The sequence below is a fragment of the Podarcis melisellensis genome, assembly GCF_964234715.1.
Source record: "Podarcis melisellensis genome assembly, chromosome: 17".
In the NCBI taxonomy this organism is placed as follows: domain Eukaryota; kingdom Metazoa; phylum Chordata; class Lepidosauria; order Squamata; family Lacertidae; genus Podarcis; species Podarcis melisellensis.
In genome coordinates, this window is record NC_138534.1 from 10,443,068 (window position 1) to 10,465,895 (window position 22,828).

Here is a 22,828-nt window from a genome sequence, read left to right on the forward strand (position 1 = left end):
AGATAAATAGGTACCGCTCCGGTGGGAAGGTAAACGACGTTTCCGTGTGCTGCTCTGGTTTGCCAGAAGCAGCTTAGTCATGCTGGCCACATGACCCGGAAGCTGTACGCCTGCTCCCTCGGCCAATAAAGCGAGATGAGCGCCGCAACCCCAGAGTCGGTCACTACTGGACCTTTACATTTTTAATATCTGGAGACCCAAGGTTGAGAATGGAGAGGTCTAGTATATTGCATTTTGTCTTTCCTTCTTTTTCTGCTTGGTTCTTCTTGCGGGCTGCCATCTTTCCCCCTGGCACACGGAGACAGTTAATATCGCTTCCATTCCAGGAAGGCTTGGGCCTTGCAATTAGTCAGTAGCCTGGAAGCCACTGGTGACGAATTACACACAAGCGAGTGAATGGGTTGGTGGACAGAGCATGGAGTGTGCCGTCTTCCCACTGTACCTACAATCGAAATGCGACAAGCTGGAGCTCTCCGACCTCAGGACTCTTAACTAACTGTTTCTTTGCAGGCTAGCAAGCTTTGTGGGCTTATTTACTCACACAGATCTTGGGGAGCAGGCTGAGCTGGCGTCTCTGCTAACCCAATCCTTGTCCTAGGCGCAAAGCAACGAGGAAGGGCTGCAGGATGCCGCGCAGCTGACTGCCCAGTACGGGCAGGTCTGTGTCTGGTGGTTTGGGCCCTGGGTTCCAATTCTGAGGCTTTTCCATCCAGAGACCATCGGTCCTGTGCTCCGGGAATCAGGTAGATTGTGGCAGAGAAAGTGGGCACGTGTAGAGGTCATTCCTTAGGGCACAAAGCTGGAGCCATGCAGAGGGCTGACTTGAGGGTGGCATCTGGCTGCCTGTAGGTCTCATGTCGGGCATAAGAACAGACTCTCCAAGCGCCCCTAATTTCCAGGGACAGTCCCGGATTTACAGAAGCCGTCCCGGTTTCTGATTTGATCCCGAAATGTCCCGCTTTTCCTTAGGGCGTCCCTATTTTCATTGGGAAAACGTTGGAGGCTACGGAATAGGATGTCCCCAGGGCTTTTTTTCAGCTGGAACTCACCAGAACTCAAGGAAGAATGGATACAAAAACTGATGGAATATGCAGAAATGGCAAAACGTACCGGAAGAATAAGAAATCAAGATAAACAAACTTTTTAGCAAAGAATGGAAATGGTTTGTTGAATATTTGCAGATAAATTGTAAACAGATCAAAACACTGGCAGGGTCCTTGTAATAACCTGCAGTTACGTAAGAGTATATATTTAAAGGAGATAAATAAATGAGTAAGTTAAGTTAATTTGGATATGCAGAAGGCATTAAAAATAAATTTAAGGAACCGCAGAAAGAGGGGGAAGGAAGTCAAGCTTTAAAATGTCAAAGTGATTGTAAAATCAGTGAAATGTATATATCTGAAAAGTATACGTAATATTTTTTAAAAAAAACAACAGCAGCAGCAGCTCAGTTCTAGCAACACTGCCATTCTAAGAGAACAAGGGAGGTGTTTGTGGTGAGTTCCAGCACCTCTTTTTCTGAAAAATAGCACTGGACATCCCTATTTTCAATGCAGCTTATCCGCTTCAGTCCATGGAATTCAATGAGCCATTGACAACTTGCCCCATGCCTGCCTGCTTGGTTCAGGTTTTGACCTTCAGACTACCATCTTAGACGTGACTTTATTGGGGGAGGGGAGAGAAATTAATATGGAGAGCTGGCGATAATATAGGAAGCAATTCTTTTATGTGACGAATAAGAGGAAATGAAGTGAGTTGCACAACAAACACACACATTCGGAATATTCCACAGCAAGAAACCTCGGGAAACTGCTGCATTTGCAATAGTGTTCATGCATGGCCATAAATGCAAAATGATAATCAACTGGTTGTGGATATATCAATTATCAATGGAGATGGCTTCCATTATATTTTCTCACTGGAGCCTTTGGCAGTTGTAGACCCAATCATGCATTCTCTGTAATTACAATGGGTGGTCAATTGTCGGAAGCTGAATGTGCAGCATGGCTTTGTCAGAGGAATCCTTCCACTCATCATTGCAAAGGGACGTTGTTAGATGCTTTTAGGAAGGGACATTGTTTTCACCATGGTTTGTTCAGGAAACCATGAATTATCCCGCAGAGAAGCAAACAATCTCTAACTTGTTTCTCCAAAGCTTGCTTTGTTTTCCCAACTGCTCCTGCATTGGGTTTTTGTGCCCCAGCGATTGTCTGGAGTGGACTGGCCAAACAGGATTGGACCAATTAGGGCTATCTGGTTCAGACATAACGCCAAGCGTGCCATAAGCTAAGACCAAATTATGGCGTTCCACCACAATTTGTTGGCAGAAAACAATTTATGATTAGTCTGCCAAGCTGGGTTTGCTGTCGTTGGCATCTGTCTTTCTTGAGAGACAATGGAGTTCACTTCTGGGGCTGAAGTCAGACCGCTGCATTGGCAGCACCAAAGGGACCTCTGCAGTGTGCAAGCCTAAGCAATGTGCATGGAGGTCCTGGGCTGCCCAGTCAACAAGACCCCCCATTGGCCTCGCTGATGTGGTCCAGAAGGAGCATATAAGGAGCCATCCAACCATCTTAGGGACTCTACTTTGGATTTGTGTAGGGTTTACTCCTTAGCCTTTTCTTCTCCCTAATATATCCTGCAAAGCAGTGCAGATTTGGGTCAGAGTTTTCCTTCTCCTACATCAGAGGTCAGCAACCTAAGGCCCATGGGCCAGAAGTGGTCCATGAGCGTCGCTTAACCGGCTCGTGAGCTGCCCCCGAACCAAGCCGCCCACCCGGTGAGTCCCCAAGTGCTGCACTAAACCGGTGCGGCGCGGGGACCATCTTCCACTTCTCCAGAAATTGCTTCTGCGCATGCCCAGACTTCCGGTGCCGCGGACATGTGCAGACGCAGTTTACGGTGTTGCGCTGTGTCGGTCCGACCCACGGAGGATCTCCGCAGGAGTGATCCGGCCCAGGCCCAGTAAGCCTTGCTGACCCCGTCCTACATGGACTACCTTTCCAGGTTGACAAACCCCACCTGCCCCTCACTTGCCTCTAGAGCATGGGCAGAAACCGTCTTATTGACCACTGGACGCACTACTGGTTTCGTCCGCTCAATCTGCCAGAGCCTGTCTTTGCACGCAGAGGAGGTCCCTAACTCACTGAGGGTATGAGACCCTTCGGCTATCCTCACCTGGTTTAGCTGGCCAATCAAAGCCATTCCAGGGTGTGGCCGCTGTCACACCAACAGCTTCATGGAGCTGCAGGTGAGAGCCGAGTGCAGTGTGGGGACCAAAGGCGGACAAACTGCCCCCAAAGGAGCAGGACGTGTCCCTTGCCAGAAGTACTACCCCTCCCTTAACACCCCCCACATCCGTAAATCATAGTAAGCCTAAACAAATCATGTGAAAACCAGATCTGTGTCTTCCTTCTCTGTCAGGGAAATGAGAATGTCCCACCCTGCCTTTGCCTTACCTGGAGTGTGCTTGTGTATGTCTATATTCATGCTCTGCATCTATTAATTTGTAGACTCAAAATGTAATGCTGCGTGGTTAATTTTGCTTCAATTGAGATGGGAGAGGGAAGGTTTTGTAAAGTGTGTTGAAGGGTGTCATGCAGATTATGGGATCTGAGCATGGCTGCATTACTCCAAGGATGCTCCCTGCATGTTCTCAGGGCAGAGTTCTGTAGGGAAAAAGTTGATTTTTGTAAAGAAAAGAAAAACAACTACACCACCTCTCCGACAAAATAAAAGCATGGCAAAAGTAAGCCTGTGCTATCTTTGCCATGCTTCTTTTATTTTAATTTTATTTTAATCTGATGATAATTCCATTTTTGTGGCTGCTTGGCCTCAGTGAGCTTCCCTGCAAGTGCGCCCATTCTGTGCGTCTAGTCTTGATGCAGATGCAAATATCTGGGGCTGGGATGATCCCTTCCTGAGCCTTTGCTCTGTGCTGCTAGGCTGAAGGCGTTCCAATTCCCTTGTTCCACTCCCCAGTGGAGGTGCCCCCGAAAACACTTTAAATTACAGTGGTGCCCCGCAAGACGAATGCCTTGCAAGACGAAAAACCCGCTAGACTAAAGGGTTTTCCGTTTTTCGATGCGCTTCGCAAGACAAATTTCCCTATGGGCTTGCTTCGCAAGATGAAAACGCTAAGCCTTTAATGGCCGCTAAACCGCTAATAGCGCTAAGCCGCTAATAGGGTTGCTTCGCAAGACCAAAAAACCGCTAGACGAAGAGACTAGCGGAATGGATTATTTTCGGCTTGCGAGGCACCACTGTATTTTTATTGCTTTGATTTGTGTAAGCCACTTTGAGTCGCGGTTTGGGGGTGGGGAAGTAGGATATAAATAAACATCATAATAATTGTATGCCTAATTTCTTTAATACTTAAATGTCTGGAGATCTGAGAGGACTAGACTGAATGTGTTTCTGTTTTTCTCTGCCCTACAGCTGCTGTTGCTCCCAAAGACAAACTCTTCTACGGCTTCTTGAAGCCTTGGCTTGGTAAGGTACCCCTGCCCCACACCTGAAACTTGTCAGACCATGAGCTCTTGTGCCAGGGATAAGTACGTGGAGCAGATGTGGGGCAACTATGGCCCTCCAGATGTTACTAAACTACAACTCCCCTCATTCTTGGCCATTGGCCATGCTTGCTGGAGCTGGTGGTAGTTTCATTTCAGCAACATCTGGAGGGACAGGGGTTCCCCACAATTGATGCAGAACAGGGATCTGCAACCATAAAGGTCAACCGTCCCTTATTTGGCGGGAAAGTCCCTTATCCCAGCGCCGTGTCCCGCTGCTGTCCCTTATTGATGATGTCCCTTAAATTTCCCGGGTTTCAAAGGAAGCAGCTCCTCTCCCTCCCTCCCTGCCAGCCAGGGAGGAGGGAAGCTCCAACTGTGTTGCTTGGCTGCGTTGCTCACCCAATAAGGAGTCTAAGAATGACTGGGGGGGTGGAGCTTGCATGCCTTGTGCCGATCAAATCGGCCACGTTGCCTGGGGACTCGCCTTTGCTCAGCGCTTCCCAGTGGAGAGGTGACAGTGGTTTTCCTTGCTGCACCCCCTTTGCTGGGTTGCTGCGCTGTGGGAACCACCGCTTGAGGCTTTGTTTGGCTGCTGGTTGGGCTTTCTGCCTTTGGCTCGGAGGGGCTCAGAAGTCGAAAATACCTGCGCTCTGAAAATCCCTTATTTTGGCTGCTGATCCCTGATTTCCGAGGCTGCTGGCCCCTTATTTTCAAATCTGTAAGGTGACAGCTATGTCCGCGACCTGTTCATTTGGTTTTTCAAATGACAGTTTTACAATCACATATCCAACATACAACATAAAGACAAGATTCCATAGAATCTCCTGGACTTCCCTTCTCTCCTTTGTGGGTCCTATTGTTAATCATTTCCTCCTGCATCTTTTATAATACAGTCAAACCTCTTCTTATGCCCGCCTCCACTCGCATCCATTTTGCCCAACGTCCATGGCAAACCCAGAAGTAACCGGTGGGTTTGCCACCGTTCGCGCGTGCGCAGGAGTGGTGTTTGCTGTTCGCGCATGCGCAGAAGCACGCAAACGCTAGATGCGCCAGCGCACAACGGCGCCTCTCCCAGCGACCTGTTTCGACTTCCGGACGGGCCTCCGGAATGGATTGTGGTTGTGAGTAGAGGATCTGCTGTAATCCAAATCTTTTACCTCCCCATGATATCCAAATTTCACTATTAAACTACAAGGGTTATTCCAATCCTAAAGGTAAATGTAAAGGGACCCCTGACCATTAGGTCCAGTCGTGACCGACTTTGGGGTTGCGGCGCTCATCTTGCTTTACTGGCCGAGGGAGCCGGCGTACAGCTTCCGGGTCATGTGGCCAGCATGACAAAGCCGCTTCTGGCGAGCCAGAGCAGCACATGGAAATGCTGTTTACCTTCCCACCGGAGCGGTACCTATTTATCAACTTGCACTTTGACGTGCTTTCGAGCAGGGACCAAGCAACGGGCGCTCACCCCGTCACGGGGATTCGAACCGCTGACCTTCTGATTGGCAAGTCCTAGGCTCAGTGGTTTAACCCACAGTGCCACCCACGTCCCTATTCCAATCCTACTAACAATTTTAACTGTTTACAATGGTTTTTAAGATAAATTATATATTTTCCCCATTCTTTATTAAAATTTTGGTTTTCCTGATTTCTGATTCTTCCGGTCAGGGATCTGCAACCTGTTCAGATCCTTGCCCTGCTTTTCACCCAAACATGCCTTTGGGGACCCATTTTCAAACCTTTAACCATATATTTGCACGGTGCTAGTGCTCCTATCCCGACCCACCAATTGAAGACCAGTAATATAGAAGTTCAAAAAGGATTCTATGCTGTCTGCCAGTGGAGTGCTTATCCTGGCATGCATAAGCTTCCAGTCACTTTGGAGTGATACATAGGTCTTGATTGGGCTTAGGTAGGGACATCAGACAGGACCCTGACATGGTTAAGGTGCTTCCATACCTGCTATAGTACTGAAAGCACAGTATGAGAGTCGTTTTTACAGCCAATGAAACAACAGAGCTTACTTTACCTTATAAGAGTTACCAGCATTAGGATAACTGTGACTTTAAAGATGAATGGGAACCCTTTACAAAGTATTTGAAGACGCAACAAAGTGAACTGGACTCCTTGGCTGGTTTTGAATAAGCATTCACAAGCTTTTTATTGATAATAATCAGCTAAATAGCTAAATGACAACTGTGTAACATGCAGAAAACAGCATTTTTAGAGAAATCAAAGACTGGAACTGAGGGAAGTCGGGGGGTGGGGGTGGGTTCTGTGGGGGGAGGGAGGGAGGGAAAATGGGGGGAATAAGGGTGATATGTTTCTGGATAATATGTTTTGTTTTAATTTTGAATAAAAAAGTTATTTTTTTAAAAAAAAAGAGTGAGCAGCGTTACAGCACAAGACAAGATGAGCCACAAACAAAGGGGAAACTTGGGAAATTTGTACCTGGATCAGCCTTTCGTTTAAAGACAGGGATGAATTTTAACAGCAGCCAGGAACATAGAATTGTAGAGTTTGAGGGGACCCAACGGTCATCTAGTCCAACCCCATGCAATTCAGGAATCTCAGCTAAAGCATCCATGGCAGTTGGCCATTCAACCTCTGCTTTGAAACCTCCAAGGAAGGAGAGTCCTCCCGAGGGAGACTGTTCCACTGTCAAACAGCTCTTGCTGTCAAAAAGTTTTTCCTGACCCTTAGCTGGAATCTCCTGTCTTGTAACTTGAAGCTATTGGTTCGAGTCCTACCCTCCAGAGCAGAAGAAAACAAGCTGGCTCCATCTTCCATGTGAGAGCCCTTAAGGCATTGCAACCGGGGAGGGGAGTTCCCTCCCCAATTGCAAGCTCAGAAATTCCCCTCTCACACTGCAGTTAATCTTGAACAAGTACTCCTAGAGGTTGTTGGTGTCCCCTTGATCTACACAGTAGGAGACACTTTACAGCAATAAAATCATTCTCTGCAAGGCTTCTAATTTGTGGACGCCAGAAAGCTACTGCTATTCATCTCCCGAAAGGGCTGTTGCATCATTGTTGAGCTGACTTCACAACTGCCGCCTAATTAGGGCAACTAATTACCTGCAGGTCTATAGACTTCTGATTGGGAGATCAAGTTGTTATCTGTTCCTTTAGAACTTCCTTGTGAAGAGATAATTTTGCATCCACAGTGACGCCCCTTTGTCTCCCTAGACAACCCCACCAGATTAATGTCCTCTGAGCTCAGATGCAGTTCAACATCCTGCCTATCAGGAGAAGCAAGCCAGATAACCCCAGGGTGGCCAGACAAGGGTAGGATCCAGTGCCCATCCTTCATTCTTAGTCCGCACCATCTGATGGAGGTATCTTGTGCCTGAATATGGCGATTCTGCTTTTATCTTTTATGATCATTAGCTACTAGTAGAATAAGGGACGGAGGTAGCGCTGTGGTCTAAACCACTGATCCCCTTGTGCTTGCTGCTCGGAAGGTCGGCAGTTTGAATCCCCATGACAGGGTGAGCTCCGGTTGCTCTGTCCCAGCTCCTGCCAACTTAGCAGTTCGAAAGCACACCAGTGCAAGTAGATAAATAGGTACCGCTGTAGCGGGAAGGCAAACAGCATTTCCGTGCACTCTGGTTTCCATCCCGGTGTTCTGTTGCACCAGAAGTGGTTTAGTCATGCTGGCCACATGACCCAGAAAGCTGTCTGTGGACAAACGCCGGCTCCCTAGGCCTGAAAGCGAGATGAGTGCCGCACCCCATAATCACCTTTGACTGAACTTAATCGTCCAGGGGTCCTTTACCTTTTCCTTTTTTACTAGTAGAACTAGTGGTATACCTAGGCAAAATCGAGCGCTGACAGTTCCACCCATGTTTTCCCATCAGGGTGGATATTTTGATCTTTAGGGTGTGGTTTTGTGGACCTGGCTGTTCATCTTCTCTGGGAGTCTCACTGGCTGCAGGCAGGCCATTCCGCTGCCAGGATACTGCACCTCAATGAGCCTCTGTTTCTTGTGCCAGGCGATGGATTACTTCTGAGCGGTGGAAAGAAGTGGGGACGACATCGGCGGATGCTCACCCCGGCTTTTCATTTTGACATCCTGAAGCCTTACATGAAATTCTTCAACCAGAGCACAGACATCATGCACGTGAGTGCCTTCAAAATACTCATGCTAATGCACTTTCGCTCCATGTGCTTCTCCTCATGCTCTTACACAGGGGTCTGCAAACTACGGTCAGGGGACTGGATGCAGCCCACTAGGTTTGTAAATCCGGCCCGTGGACCCTGATGCCCACTCGGTCAGTCCGGCGTGGCATTTCCTTGAAAAGAAGCCGCGGAGGGGAATGACTTCCAGGATGCTGGAATGGCTTTGGATTGGCTGAAAGAAGTTCTTGCAGCCAATCTGAAGCCACAGACACCTCTGAGTGGCGCAGCTTTGGATTGGCTGCATGAAGTTCCTGCAGCCAATCCAAAGCCTTGCTGCCCGCGTGCTGAGGTAAACCCAGTACGGCCATGGATGGAGAGGCCGGTGGCTGGGCGTCGGGTCTGGGCCTCGCCATGGGCATCGTGACGGGCACATCGTGGGGCTTCAGCTGGAGCTTGGCGTGCCTTCTGGCCCCGTGCCTGGTGCCCGGCTCAGTGCTGCTGCTGGAACAGCTGGAGGGCGAGCTGCACACCGACTGCCCAGCGTTCCGCGTGCGCTGCCTGCCCGCCGACCTGGCCTTGGACGACAGGCCGCAGTGCATGGTGCACTCCACCTGGGAGCTCCACGGGGATGGGCCCACGGAGTGACTGCTGCTCATCAACAACGCCGGTGAGCGGGCGGCGCTGAGATGCGCTCCTGAGCATGTGCAGAGTGCATTCCTCCTCCAGGTCCAGAGGCAGCTGCGGCTTGCAGGGTATTTATATTTTTCAAAATATAGTCCACCTCCCCCAAGCTCTGAGGGACAGTGAACTGGCCCCCTGATGAAAAAGTTTGCTGAGCCCTGCTCTTACACATCGCTCTGCCTCAGCGCCATCTGTGGAATGCAACCAATTTTGGGTTGCTTTCTACCCTGGAACTTATATGAACTGGGGTTTGTCTGCATGACCTTGTGTGTGAGAGTCAATGCACACTTGCTTTCTGTTTGGAAGAGATGGCCTGCATTCATTCATTTCTTATTTTCTGTGTCATTTTTGCCAATTCTAAATAATCAAATAGTTTGAATTGCCACTCGTTTATAGTTGGGATTTTTGATGTCTTCCAATTCTGCGCTATTAGAGTTCTGGCAGCCACTGTCGCGTACTGAAAGAGTGTTTGATCTTCCTTTTTGATTTCCTCTCCAATTATCCCCAGCAAAAAGGCTTCGGGTTTTTTTTATAAAGGTATATTTGAAGATTTTTTTTTAGTTCATTGTAAATAGATTCCCAGAATTTTTTGATAGGCTCACACAACCACCACATATGATAAAAATCGCCCTCCTTGATCTTACACTTCCTTTGTCATGTACTCCAATCAAAGAGTTGTGCCTTCTGCCTGGGAAACTTGTGTGTCAGCATTCAGGGCATTCCTTTCCTCCATAATTGCTGTAGAGATTGTGATTTTTAAGGGGGGGGGGAATACCTGCAAAGGAACACTTAGTCAGAGAGAAACTTCATCCTATCTCCTTGTTTTATTCAAATACTCAGTGTTGTTGTTGTTGTTTAAAAAATAATTTTGAGTTTTCCGACATTGGGAAACTCACTTCTCCATCCAAGCTTTTCAGTAAGTTTATGTTATACAAATGGGGGGGGGGGTGTTTGAACACTTGCAATGTTCCAGCTACTTCCACTGCTTGTACCTATCTTAGTATTGAAGGTTTGTATGCTTTTTCAGTTGCCTCCCCACTCAGTATTTTCTTGCTGACAGTGTGCTGCAAAAGTACCGTATTTTTCACACCATAGGACGCACTTTTTCCCCTCCGCTCCAAAAATGAAGGGGAAATGTGTGTGCGTCCTATGGTGCGAATGCAGGCTTTCGCTGAAGCCTGGAGAGTGAGAGGGGTCGGTGCGCACCGACCCCTCACGCTCTCCAGGCTTCGCACACCTCTCTGCAAGCAGCGGGAGCCCAGCGCTGGGCTCCCGCTGCTTGCAGAGAGTTGCCAGCATGCCGAAGCCTGCGCGCGCTGAGCTCAGCGCGCCCAGGCTTCGCGGACCTCTCCGCAAGCAGCGGGAGCACTCCCATGGCTTGCAGAGAGCTGCCTGTTTGGGGGCTGGGGTCGGGGGAAGCTCGAGCTTCCCCAGCCCCGCGCCTGGGGGGGAAATAATTTCCCCCCCTTTATTTCCCCCCAAAAAAACTGGGTGCGCCCTATGGTCCGGTGCGCCCTATGGTGCGAAAAATACGGTATAATATATTACCGCTTCTCAAGCAGTTTTGGAGGGCTTTATAGGGATTTGCCTGTAAAGTAACTGCACTTTTTGAATCCTACTTTGCTCCTCTACTTTAGAATGCCACACCTGCAGTTAGCACTGAATAAACTCATGTTTCGTTTTTAATGTTGATAAATGTGTATGCATGGGCTGTGCGTGTTTGAATATAATTTAAGCATGACATGGAAGCATGCCTCAAAGGGGCCACGTAATAGGGATGCTACACAGTCAGCTGCTGAAAGTTCTGTTTTCAGCTCTTTCCTGCATAGATATTGAACATTAGCATCTCTGTCTGTCTGTCTGTCTTTCTCTGTCTCTCAGCTTCACTCATCTGCCATCATTGCACCCACTGTGTAATGTGGTTCTGTCCCCAGCCTGGTCCTTCCCCTGCTGCCCTTCTGCCCGTGCTGTGTCACCTCACTGGTCAGTCCTTCGCCATTTGCTGCCTTCCGAAATGTTGATTCTTGTTCTCCCCTTCCATTTTTTGGCAGGCCAAGTGGCGCAAGTTGACCTCGGCAGGCCCGGCCTCCATTGACATGTTTGAGCAGATCAGCCTCATGACTTTGGACAGCTTGCAGAAATGTGTCTTCAGCTACGACAGCAACTGCCAAGAGTGAGTAGGCTGGCAGAAGGAACGCTGGGGGAACTCATGGCTTTCCAGATCCTTTGTCGCCCAGCCTCTAGGTTGTTCCACAAGGCCCTTTACCCATTGATTCTGGAGCAAGCTAGCTTCAGTGCTGTAGCCCCCACATCATAAGGATCTGGAAAGCCAATGGAAGTGGGGAGGAGAGGGTAAACCAGGACTCAGGAGAAGGATGAACTGCCTGCTTGTTCTCAAAATAGATGCTCTTTCTCCCCCACAGAAAAAGATATGAGGTTATGTTACGTGACAGAATAGCAAATGGCGTGTATGAGTCACTCTCGTAGCAACCCAGTAGGCAGGGGGCTTCCTCGGGGTGTAAACAAGTGTTCCTTTGAAATCCCTACAAGGTGTGTCTGCAGGGATCCGCAATAGTTCAGCAGCTTTGACAATGCCTTAAATGTTTGCACAGGAAGAAAGAAAAGTATTTGACTCAGAAGGGTGGCTGTGTTGGTCTGCAGCAGGTTCATGAAGCAGAGAGCTGCCTTGGGACGCTATTGAACTCAGTGGGATTTACCAAGGAGTAAACACCTAGCATGGTGCTACACCTGTGTTATTGGGGCATCACAAGTATCCATTAACAGTACTTCACTAGATGTTTCTCTGTGGGCATTCTAAGAGCAAAAGCCGAGGCTTTTTGCAGTTTCAGTGCTAATGAGAAACAGGTACTGTTACCTGTTAAATGTTCAATCTTTTGGGGAGTTTTTCAGCTGTTTGGGCCTGTGCTGCTTGCTTGCACACTTGAGAGCCAGTGTGGTATAGTGGTTAAGAGCGGTAGACTCGTAATCTGGTGAACTGGGTTCGCTTCCCCGCTCCTCAACATGCAGCTGCTGGGTGACCTTGGGCCAGTCACACTTCTCTGAAGTCTCTCAGCCCCACTCACCTCACAGAGTGTTTGTTGTGGGGGAGGAAGGGAAAGGAGAATGTTAGCTGCTTTGAGACTCCTTAAAGGGAGTGAAAGGCGGGATATCAAATCCAAACTCCTCTTCTTCTTCTTCTCATACTGGGGCCATGTCAAGACCTGAACAATGTTCCCCAGAGAACCTGTTCTCAGACTCCCTTGGACAGCTTCTGCTGAGACTTCCTCCTGACAAGTAGACTTGTTATATGTTCCAGGAAATCAAGTGACTACATTGCTGCCATCTTGGAACTCAGCAATCTTGTCGTGCTGCGGCAGCATGCCCTGATCCACCATTTTGACTGGCTCTACTATCTATCGACGAACGGCCGCCGCTTCCGCCGTGCGTGTGACACTGTGCACCGCTTCACAGCCAATGTGATTCAGCAGCGACGAATGGCACATAGCCGCTTGGGGGATGATGCCTGGCTCAAATCCAAGCAAGGCAAAACTGTGGACTTCATTGATGTTCTTTTGTTGGCAAAGGTACTAGGCAGAAAGGGGGCAAGGAAAGCGACAGTGTGGCTCCTTGTCTATGGAAGAGGGGAGTTTTATGGAAACTGGTGCCCTGCCTAAAGAGGAAGGTTGGCGTCAACTTGGGAAAGCTTAACCCTGTGGCTTATAGAAGAGGTAGACCAGACTATTTGGAGACAAGGAAAGGGAAGAGCCATAGCTCAGTGGTTAACCATCTGTGTTAAATGGAAAAGGTTCCTTATCTCAAACCCCAGAGATTCATTTCCTTCTATATATACACACCATATTTTTCGCTCCATAGGGCGCACCGGACCATAGGGCTCACCCCGTTTTTAGGGGGGGGGGAATCAAGAAAAAAAATCTTATTCCCCCCCAGCCCCAAAGAGCAGCGTACAGGATGCGCACAACCTTTCCCTGCCGGAGGGGTTGCGCGCGGCTATGGCACAAGCCAAGGCATCCAGCAGGATGGATCCCGCTCACTGTTTTGGCTTCCTCTTTAGCCCCACGCAACCTCTCCCTGCCGGGAGAAGCTGCACGGGGCTAAAGAAGCCATAGCCCCATGCAGCTTCTCCCTGCCGGAGGGGTTGCGCGCAGCTATCCCTGAAGCCTGGAGAGGGAGAGGGGTCGGTGCGCACCAACGCCTCTCGCTCTCCAGGCTTCAGCAAAAGCAACGCGAAGCTTTTGGAGCGCGGAGGGAGCGCTCCCTCTGCACTTCGGAGGCTTAGCATTGCTATCGCTGAAGCCAAGGAGCCTGCATTCGCTCCATAGGACGCACACACATTTCCCCTCAATTTTTGGAGGGGAAAAAGTGCGTCCTACAGAGTGAAAAATACAGTATATATAAAAAATTTAAACATATCATTTTCAACAATAATAAAACATACTTTTATATCTTATACAATTCCCCCCCGACTTTCGTCAATCACATCTGAAAATTTTCAAATCTTTTCCACTTCATTTACATTTCTTACTTTCACTATTGCTTTTAATTATCATAACTAATGTCTCTCTTCTTTATCTTCTTTGCAGTATTTCATATATTCCTCCTTACAAAGCTTCTTGTAGTCCTACTAGTGTAATTTGTTGATTACAATTGCTGTTCGCATAATTGTTCCAATCTTCTGTGAATCTTTGGCCCCTAAGATTTCGAATTCTTCCTGTCATCTTATCTAATTCTGCGTAGTCCATTACAGAGATTCATTTCCAGTCGGTGTGGAGCTGAGCTACACCAGGCTTCCTCAAACTCTGCCCTCCAGATGCTTTTGGCCTACAACTCCCATGATCCCTATCTAGCAGGACCAGTGGTCAGGGATGATGGGAATTGTAGTCTCAAAACATCTGGAGGGCTGAGTTTGAGGAAGCCTGAGCTACACTAACCAGGGGTCTAACCCTGGTGCCCTCCCCTGGCAGAGACGCTTGTGAGACTATCAACGGGTCTTTGTGTCATTGCAAACACTTGCCTTTGTGCTTGCAGGATGAAGAGGGTCGCCACTTGTCTGATGCTGACATTGCAGCTGAAGCTGACACCTTCATGTTTGAAGGTGAGGTGCCTGGACTGGGTCTGATCAGTCACCGTTTGCAGTATCTCTCTGGGGTGACACAATCAGGCCACAATTCCTCCTCCAAGTCACAGAAGGACAAGAAGGATTTTCAGGTCATGTTCAGCAACTGAGTGTTTAGGAGGGGTTGAATTATGGGTTCTGACCCCCCATGAGGTGAAATACTTCCCAAAGAGGATCATTGTGTGCTGTCCATGGTTCTGACCTGCTGTTGCCCCAGTTCTGCTGCATACAAACTGCAGCCTTTATCCACAGCCATTGGGGTCAGGTCAGTCATTGTGTGCTGGTTTCCTGAGACACAATACTTTCGTTTCAGTAAAAACCAGACTCTGGGGTTATATGTGCAGCTGGGGGTGAGGTGGAGAGAGGGGGGGCTCTCTGGGATTAGATGCTTTTGTCAGCTGGATGATCCTTTGAAGGTGACCCAGAAACTACAATTAATCCAGAATGCAGCAGCTAGACTGGTGACCGGGAGTGGCCACCAAGACCATATAACACCGGTCCTGAAAGATCCACACTGGCTCCTAGTATGTTTCCGGGCACAATTCAAAGTGTTGGTGCTGACCTTTAAAGCCCTAAACAGCCCGGCCCAGTATACCTGAAGGAGCGTCTCCACCCCCATCGTTCATTGAGGTCCAGCTCCAAGGGCCTTCTGGTGGTTCCCTCACTGTGAGAAGTGAGGTTATGGGGAACCAGGCAGGGGGCCTTCTCGGTAGTGGCACCCACCCTGTGGAACGCCCTCCCATCAGATGTCAAGGAAATAAACAACTATCTATTAGAAGACATCTGAAGGCAGCCCTGTTTAGGGAAGTTTTTAATGTTTGAAGTTTTATTCTTTTTTAGTGTTCTGTTGGGAGCCGCCCAGAGTGGCTGGGGAAACCCAGCCAGATGGGCAGGGTAGAATTATTATTATTATTATTATTATTATTATTATTATTATTATTATTATTATTATTTCCTTGTGCTCATGGGTAGTAGGTCTCCAGCTTTACTTTGGGGTTGCAGCTCAGTCCTCTCCAGTTGGGATCTTCCAACTTTTGGTACTATTTACAGCCAATTGCAGGTCCAGAGAAATCTTCCCTGGTTGGACCTTTTGTTGTCAGCCAGTGCTGCGGTTGCGCTGAAGCTCCAGGTGATCAGGCAGGGGACCCTGCATGCCTCTTCTGTGAGTTCACACTCACTCTCCCTCCCCACAGGCCACGACACGACAGCAAGCGGCTTGTCCTGGGTGCTGTACAACCTGGCTCGACATCCCGACTACCAAGACCAGTGCCGGGAAGAGATTCAGAATCTGTTGCGAGGCCGGGAGACAGAGGAGATTGAATGGTGATGGGACATGAAGTGGGAAATCAAGAGGGTGGCAGGTGGAACTGAGCCCAGGTGTGGGTTGCTCATCTACAATGCAGTTTAATGTTTTTGTGCATGTATGTCCATCTGCATATGCACAGCTTAGAAAATAAGGTAATCCACAGAGGACTGAGTGCTAGGCTCTCATTTCATCCAGTCTTGCCAATGAGAATGAAAATGGCTGAGTGTTGACAAAACGTAGCTTCACTGACACACCTCTGCAGATCTCCTGTGCTTATTTTTCTTAAAAGGCATCTTTCAGCATATTACGTTTATGAATCTGGTGTGCCAAGTGGTACTCCTCAAATCTGATCTTACGTCTCTTTTCTAAATACACTTCTGGATCCCTCAGCTCAGCACCAGTCATCTGGCGAGCGGGAAAAGGTTCTGTGTTCAAAATTGTGCAGATACTATCTGCTGTTTAATATCTGGGTCTGTTATTCTCCCACCCAACATGAGGAGTATACAGTTGTACCTTGGCAGTTGAACACCTTGGCTCCCGAACAAATCGGCTCCCAAACGATCAAAATCTGGAAGTGAGTGTTCCAGTTTTCGAACGGTTTTCAGAAGCCAAATGTCCGGTGTGGCTTCCGTGGCATCTGATTGGCTGCAGGATGCTCCTGCAGCAAATCGGAAGCGACACTTTGGTTTATGAACGGTTCCAGGAGTCGAATGGACTCCCGGAAGGCATTCTGTTCACAAACCAAGGTACCACTGCAATTGGGTATTTCTGGCCTGCCTAAAACCACACAGAGGGAAACGATATTGGAACGATAAGCAGAGCTCTTCCCAAATTTGATTAGGCAGAACAGCCACCCTCACAAATCCAACGTGGATCCTCTGCCATGGAGGCATCCATCCCAAGATGGAAGGAAGGTTCCTTTTGCCTCAAGACTCTTCTTTTCTCCTGACATTTTGAGCATCCCAAGGCAGCCCACCCCCACACTTTGAGGACCACTGCTGTAGAGCCAGCATTTTGACAGACAAAGCCTTGCGTACAAATCTCAAAGAACAGTTATGTTTCTATTATATAGGAAAAGTCTGCAGGCGCCATTATTTGTGCTTCCGCAGCGAAACCTCTCAAAGGGTGTGTCTTTTTGGCACCACTCCTGTTCTCATTCCCTATTTTGAAGTGAGGGAAAGGGGAACACGACGAGGGGCACCCATTTCAACAAGAACGATACCATGCAGTCAACACGGCCTTAAGGTAGGCTATCGTGTGGCAGTTTCCCACATGTTCCTGTGGCGATCACACAAGAGCCCCTGAACGTTTGACGGTCTATTGACCCTTTGCCACCACTGTGATTGCTTTCTTTGCTGCCACCACCCCGTTTCTCACGGGGACACACAGAGTCCAGACCGTTGTTAACATTAACAAGTAATCAAGTTTATTTTTAAATGCAGGAACAAGCGTATGGTTTCAGTTTATTTTTCTCTTGTCAGTTTCTTAATCTTAGTTCCTAACAACTCCAAATTGATTATTCCAACTATCTATCTGACTCAACCTAACAATTCCTCTCACTCTTTCTCACAATACAACTCTACCAACCCACTGCCTATCCCTCCCTCTTCCTTCTTGCGCTCCCAAACCTCAACTCTCAACTCCCAAATCTCAACTGCCAACAACCCAAACCTCCACTGACGTTCAAAACCCCCCACTCTAACTTTTACTCCCCCCTTGCATTCTCACTGGCCAATCACATCACACTCATTTTAACCCTTTCCTTATGACCCACCTAGGAGGCAAACGCCACAGTTCCTTACCAAGGTCCCCAGAATGCAACATCCACGCTACACCCCTAAGGCAGGGAGAGAAAGAGTAGAGAGATTGCCACCTGTAGTCCTGCACACTGATGCTATAATGCACCTACTCTATGGTTCCGTGATGCCATGATGCCAGTTGGCCGTCATAAACAGTAACGGTGATGTTTCCTCTTTTCAGGGAAGACCTGTCCCAGATGCCTTTCACCACCATGTGCATTAAAGAGAGCTTGCGCCTCCACCCGCCAGTCACGGCCGTTTCCCGCCGCTGCACCGAGGATGTGAAACTGCCTGATGGAAAGATAATCCCCAAAGGTACCTGGCCTCAGCCCATCCCATGCCAGTTGGCATCATGCCCTGTGCCAGCACCTGGCAGGTGGACTCCTCCCCTCCTCCACTGCTACATCCTGCAGCAGCGGCAGTCTGGGGTTAAAGGTGCTGCTGTGCTGTTGTATTTTTACTGCCCTGTCAGAACAAGAGATGCCGTGAGCCCTAGGTAAAGGTAAAGGGACCCCTGACCACTAGGTCCAGTCGTGGCTGACTCTCGGGTTGTGGCGCTCATCTTGCTCTATTGGCCGAGGGAGCCGGCGTACAGCTTCCAGGTCATGTGGCCAGCATGACTATGCTGTTTCTGGCGAAACAGAGCAGCGCACGGAAACGCCATTTACCTTCCCGCCGGAGTGGTACCTATTTATCTACTTGCACTTTGACATGCTTTCAAACTGCTAGGTTGGCAGGAGGCCGTGAGCCTAAAGGTATTCAAACTGGCGGTAGGGAATTAAGGCCATATTTTAGAATATCCCGCGGGAACTGGGTTGCTTGTTTGGCTTGCTCATTCTTATACCGTGAAGTCTTTACGTATACATTTACATTAGTACCTCTGGTTGCAAATGGGATCCATTCCGGAGGCCCGTTCGCTACCTGAAAAGAACACAACCCGCGTCTGTGCATCTGCACACGCGCAAGTCGCGATTTGCCGCTTCTGCACATGCGCGTGATGTCATTTTGCGCGTCTGCACATGTGGCGAAACCTGGAAGTAACCCTTTCCCGTACTTCCAGGTTGTCGCGGGACAGAACCTGAAAAAACGTATCATGAAGCAAACGTAACATGTGGTATGACTGTACTTAATATAGAAAAATTCAAATACTTTCAGGGTACATGTTTTCAGTCCAGGTTAATCTATAATTACAAGTCGTAAGATTCATCAGAAGCCGTATTTGATGCAAAATTGTATCAGAAAATGGGGAAGGGGGTGGGTACCCCCCCCCATCATTCGTTCACTGCCATGGTTGTGAGTCTAAAAGTGTTGAGGAAGGACATTAATAAGAAATCCAGCCTCATTAATTGGTTTCGGTTGTTTTCCTGCCCTCTGCTTCTTTGGCTTCCACATTCAGGAGATCAGGCAACACAGGGTGGGATCAAGTTGTGCATTTTCAAGTGTACATTAACAAAAAGATACGAGGGAGAGATGGCTCAGAGAGGCTGCCATGTCTCCCTGGTGATATATAGTCTGGACCTAAGGGATGGTGACTTATAAAAACATTTTTGTTTCGACTTTTTACCTTGCTTTTCCACCAAAAGGACGATCAAGGACACTTAACAGCAGCATTCATGTTGGTATGTTCCACGGGTGATTACCCGTGACAAGTAAATGGTATGTTAATCCTTGGAACATACCACTGAATATACCATAGTACTGAGAAGCTTGCAGTGTTTGTATGTCCTTAGGGCTCTTTTTGTAACTGCAGCAAGCTAGGCCTCTGGATCCACTGCTGACCTTCGTCTTGTGGGTGGGATGCCTCGGAAGTGGCTGCTACCATTGCTCACCCCTAACATCTGCTCCAGATGGTTGGCTGACCCTCTGGAAAAGATGTTAAGGGTGTGCAGAGACAGGAAAGCGAAGCCCCGCTGCATGAACAGAACACGGCATAATTCAGCCTGGACACTGAGGTCCAGCTCCGAGGGCCTTCTGGCAGTTCCCTCCCTGCGAGAAGTGAGGTTACAGGCAGAGGGCCTTCTGGGTAGTGGCACCCGCCCTGTGGAACACCCTCCCTTCAGATGTCAAGGAAATAAACAGCTATCTGACTTTTAGAAGACAGCTGAAGGCAGCCCTGTTTAGGGAAGTTTTTAATGTTTGATGTTTTATTATGCTTTTAATAGTCTGTTGGAACCACCCAAATTGGCTGGGGAAACCAGTCAGGTGGGCAGGGTATAAATAATAGATGATGATGATGTACATGGATACCACCCCCACCCCCGCCCCAGCCAAAAGAAAATCTTGAGTTCATTGAGAGCCCGCAACACTAACAGAGATGTGGAGCAATTTTTGCTCAGAATGTGCCATTGCAAAGCGTTAACGGCAGCTCTTAAGCTGAGTCCATAGTCTTTAGTGTTCTGCTCTCCCAAACCTCTCTCATCATCATCATCATCATCATCATCATTATTATTATTATTATTTATTGAGTTTATATACTGCCCTATACCCGGAGGTCTCAGGGCGGTTCACAGAAAAGATCACAACATATATAATCAGAATAAAAACAACAACCCAACACATTGTGCGTGACATTCTCTATGGTGTGCATATCCACACATTGATTAGAAACTCTTCCCTCCCCAGGGAACATTTGCCTGGTCAGTATCTTCGGAACCCATCACAACCCTGCCGTCTGGCCAGAGCCTGAGGTATCAGTTTCTGCTGTCTATTTTCTGTTTCTTCCCCTCTCCCTTGGGACCCTTTGGGACCCTTTCCTGGGCGTGGGGGCTGCTCTACGAGGACTCAGTAGGTCGTGTTGCTAATTTCTTTTACTCCCAAACATCTCACATCTTCTTTCTTCTTCTGAAGTGTGCATGCACACAAAAGCTTATACCAAGAACAAAGTTAGTCTCTAAGGTGCTAAAGGTAAAGGTACCCCTGATCGTTCGGTCCAGTCGCAGACGACTCTGGGGTTGCGCGCTCATCTCACTCTATAGGCCGAGGGAGCCGGCGTTTGTCCGCAGACAGCTTCCAGGTCATCTGGCCAGCATGACTAAGCCGCTTCTGGTGAACCAGAGCAGCGCACAAAAACACCGTTTACCTTCCCACCAGAGTGGTACCTATTCATCTACTTGCACTTTGACGTGCTTTCTAACTGCTAGGTGGGCAGGAGCTGGGACTGAACAACGGGAGCTCACCCTGTCATGGGAATTCGAACCACCGACTTTCTGATTGGCAAGTCCTAGGCTCTGTGGTTTAGACCACAGCGCCACCTGCATCCCTCTCTAAGGTCCTAGTGGACAATGTTTATATAAATTTTATATATATATAAAATATATATATATATATTTTATATATATTTTGACAGCATCAGACCAACATGGCTACCTACCTTCTTTCCAGTCACCCATAAGCTCAGTCTGTTTTTGTTCTTATAGGTCTATAACCCACACCGCTTTGAACCAGAGGCCTTGCAGAACCAGTCGCCGCTGGCCTTCGTGCCCTTCTCAGCGGGACCCAGGTAACAGAGAGCCTCTTGGAGCCAGGTCTTAATTTTCTTGAGTGTTGGCTACTGCAGGGTATCGTGAGATATTCTGGCCTAGATAATACTGACAGTGGCCACTTCCTCTTGGAAGAAGAAAGTCCTTCTTCATGCTGTACACAGTCAGTCTATTGAACTCCCTCCCCCTGGAGGCCTTTAAAAGAGGATTAGACAAATTCATGGAGGAGACTGCTGCAGGCGAAATAGCTCAGTTGGTAGAGCACGAGACTCTTCATCTCAGGGTTGTGGTTTTGAGCTCCCATGTAGGATGTAAAGATTCCTGCATGCCATGACCCTCATGGTGCCTTCCAGCTCTGATTCTATGAAAAGCCCTCTCCTGCAGTTATTCCCCCAGAAAGAGCTCGCGGTCAGGGACATCTGAATTTATTTTGGTCCCTGTGTGAAAGGGATAGAAGTTTCCAGTGCTAATCAGTAAAATGTAAACAGCTTATCTATGGGCACATAACATCAAACCATGAAGGAGACTGATGTCAGTGGCTACTAGCTATGATGATAGGGCTGCCATACGTCCAGATTTCCATGGACATTATTGGTACAGTGGTACCTCGGGTTAAGAACTTAATTCGTTCTGGAGGTCCGTTCCTAACCTGAAACTGTTCTTAACCTGAGGTACCACTTTAGCTAATGGGGCCTCCCACTGCCATTGCCGCTGCCTGATTTCTGTTCTCATCCTGAAGCAAAGTTCTTAAGCTGAGGTACTATTTCTGGGTTAGCGGAGTCTGTAACCTGAAGCGTCTGTAACCTGAGGTACCACTGTATTTCAAAGGCGGAATTGACATCCGGGGGGAATTTTCAAAAGGCAGCGCTTTGTCCTGGATATTAGGCAAGTCAATCATGGTTTTTCAGGGGGTGTTTTTGGTAAACCAAGTTTTGTCAACAACTTTGGAGTGTCCTGGTTTTTATTTTTTGAAATATGGCAACCCTACATGATCACTATGCTCTGCCTCCACAGTTGTGAGAACAGGATGGGCCATTGGCTTGATTCAGCAGGCTCTTCTTACATATAATCTTTTAGTAACATTTTCAAACATTTTCACAATCATATTCATATCCAAGAATTACATTGTTTCATAAATTGACTACAGTGGTACCTCTGGTTACGAAGGCTTCAGGTTACGAAGGCTTCGGGTTACGAGTTCCGCTAACCCAGAAGTAGGTGTTCCTGGTTGCGAACTTTGCTCTGGGATGTGAATGGAAATCATGCGCCTCTGGTGCGCGCACAGCAGGAGGCCCCATTAGCAAAAGCACACCTCAAGTTAAGAACGGTTTCAGCTTAAGAACGGACCTCCGGAACGAATTAAGTTCATAACCAGAGGTACCACTGTATAATTTTTTTTTTAAATAGTCCACAAAAGGCCTCCATTCTTCTATGAAAAGTTTGTCATTTCGATTTCTTAATCTCACTGTCGGCTTTGCCATTTCTGCATAGTCCATTACTTTCAAAAGCTATTCTTCCTTCATTGTAACCTGCTCTCCTTTCCATTTCTGTGCATATGATATTCTAGCTGCCATTGTCACGTACATAAATGGTTTAGTCATCGTATTTGGAACCTCCGTCCCTGTTATGCCTATAAGGAAAGCTTCTCATCCATTTAAATTTCATTTCCTTATATATCATTTCCCAAAAGCCTTTAGCTTTTTTTCCATGTCCACCATATATGAAAGAATGACCTATTGTAAGAAAATCTGCTCCCTTTGATTTATGAGGTATTCCAGAGCCCGTATGGAGTCCTTAAAT

The 22,828-nt window shown here is 48.0% G+C and overlaps 2 protein-coding genes across 5 annotated transcripts in view; one reads left to right on the forward strand and one right to left on the reverse strand.

The window, feature by feature from the left end:
* Positions 1-22,828, reverse strand: part of RASAL3 (RAS protein activator like 3) — a 145,917-nt gene that overhangs the window by 109,297 nt on the left and 13,792 nt on the right. The window lies entirely within an intron of this gene.
* CYP4F22 (cytochrome P450 family 4 subfamily F member 22) overlaps positions 1-22,828 on the forward strand; it is a 37,628-nt gene that overhangs the window by 12,938 nt on the left and 1,862 nt on the right. For 2 of the 3 annotated variants that reach the window (XM_081894337.1, XM_081894339.1), the window contains exons 4-12: positions 4,438-4,491; positions 8,503-8,630; positions 11,362-11,483; positions 12,627-12,894; positions 14,357-14,423; positions 15,638-15,767; positions 17,731-17,864; positions 20,172-20,236; positions 20,966-21,048. In XM_081894337.1, the coding sequence (XP_081750463.1) occupies positions 4,438-4,491; positions 8,503-8,630; positions 11,362-11,483; positions 12,627-12,894; positions 14,357-14,423; positions 15,638-15,767; positions 17,731-17,864; positions 20,172-20,236; positions 20,966-21,048 (1,051 nt within the window). Of the gene's footprint in view, positions 1-598; positions 744-4,437; positions 4,492-8,502; positions 8,631-11,361; positions 11,484-12,626; positions 12,895-14,356; positions 14,424-15,637; positions 15,768-17,730; positions 17,865-20,171; positions 20,237-20,965; positions 21,049-22,828 lie in introns of all 3 variants that reach the window. The other variant, XM_081894338.1, reaches the window with a different exon arrangement.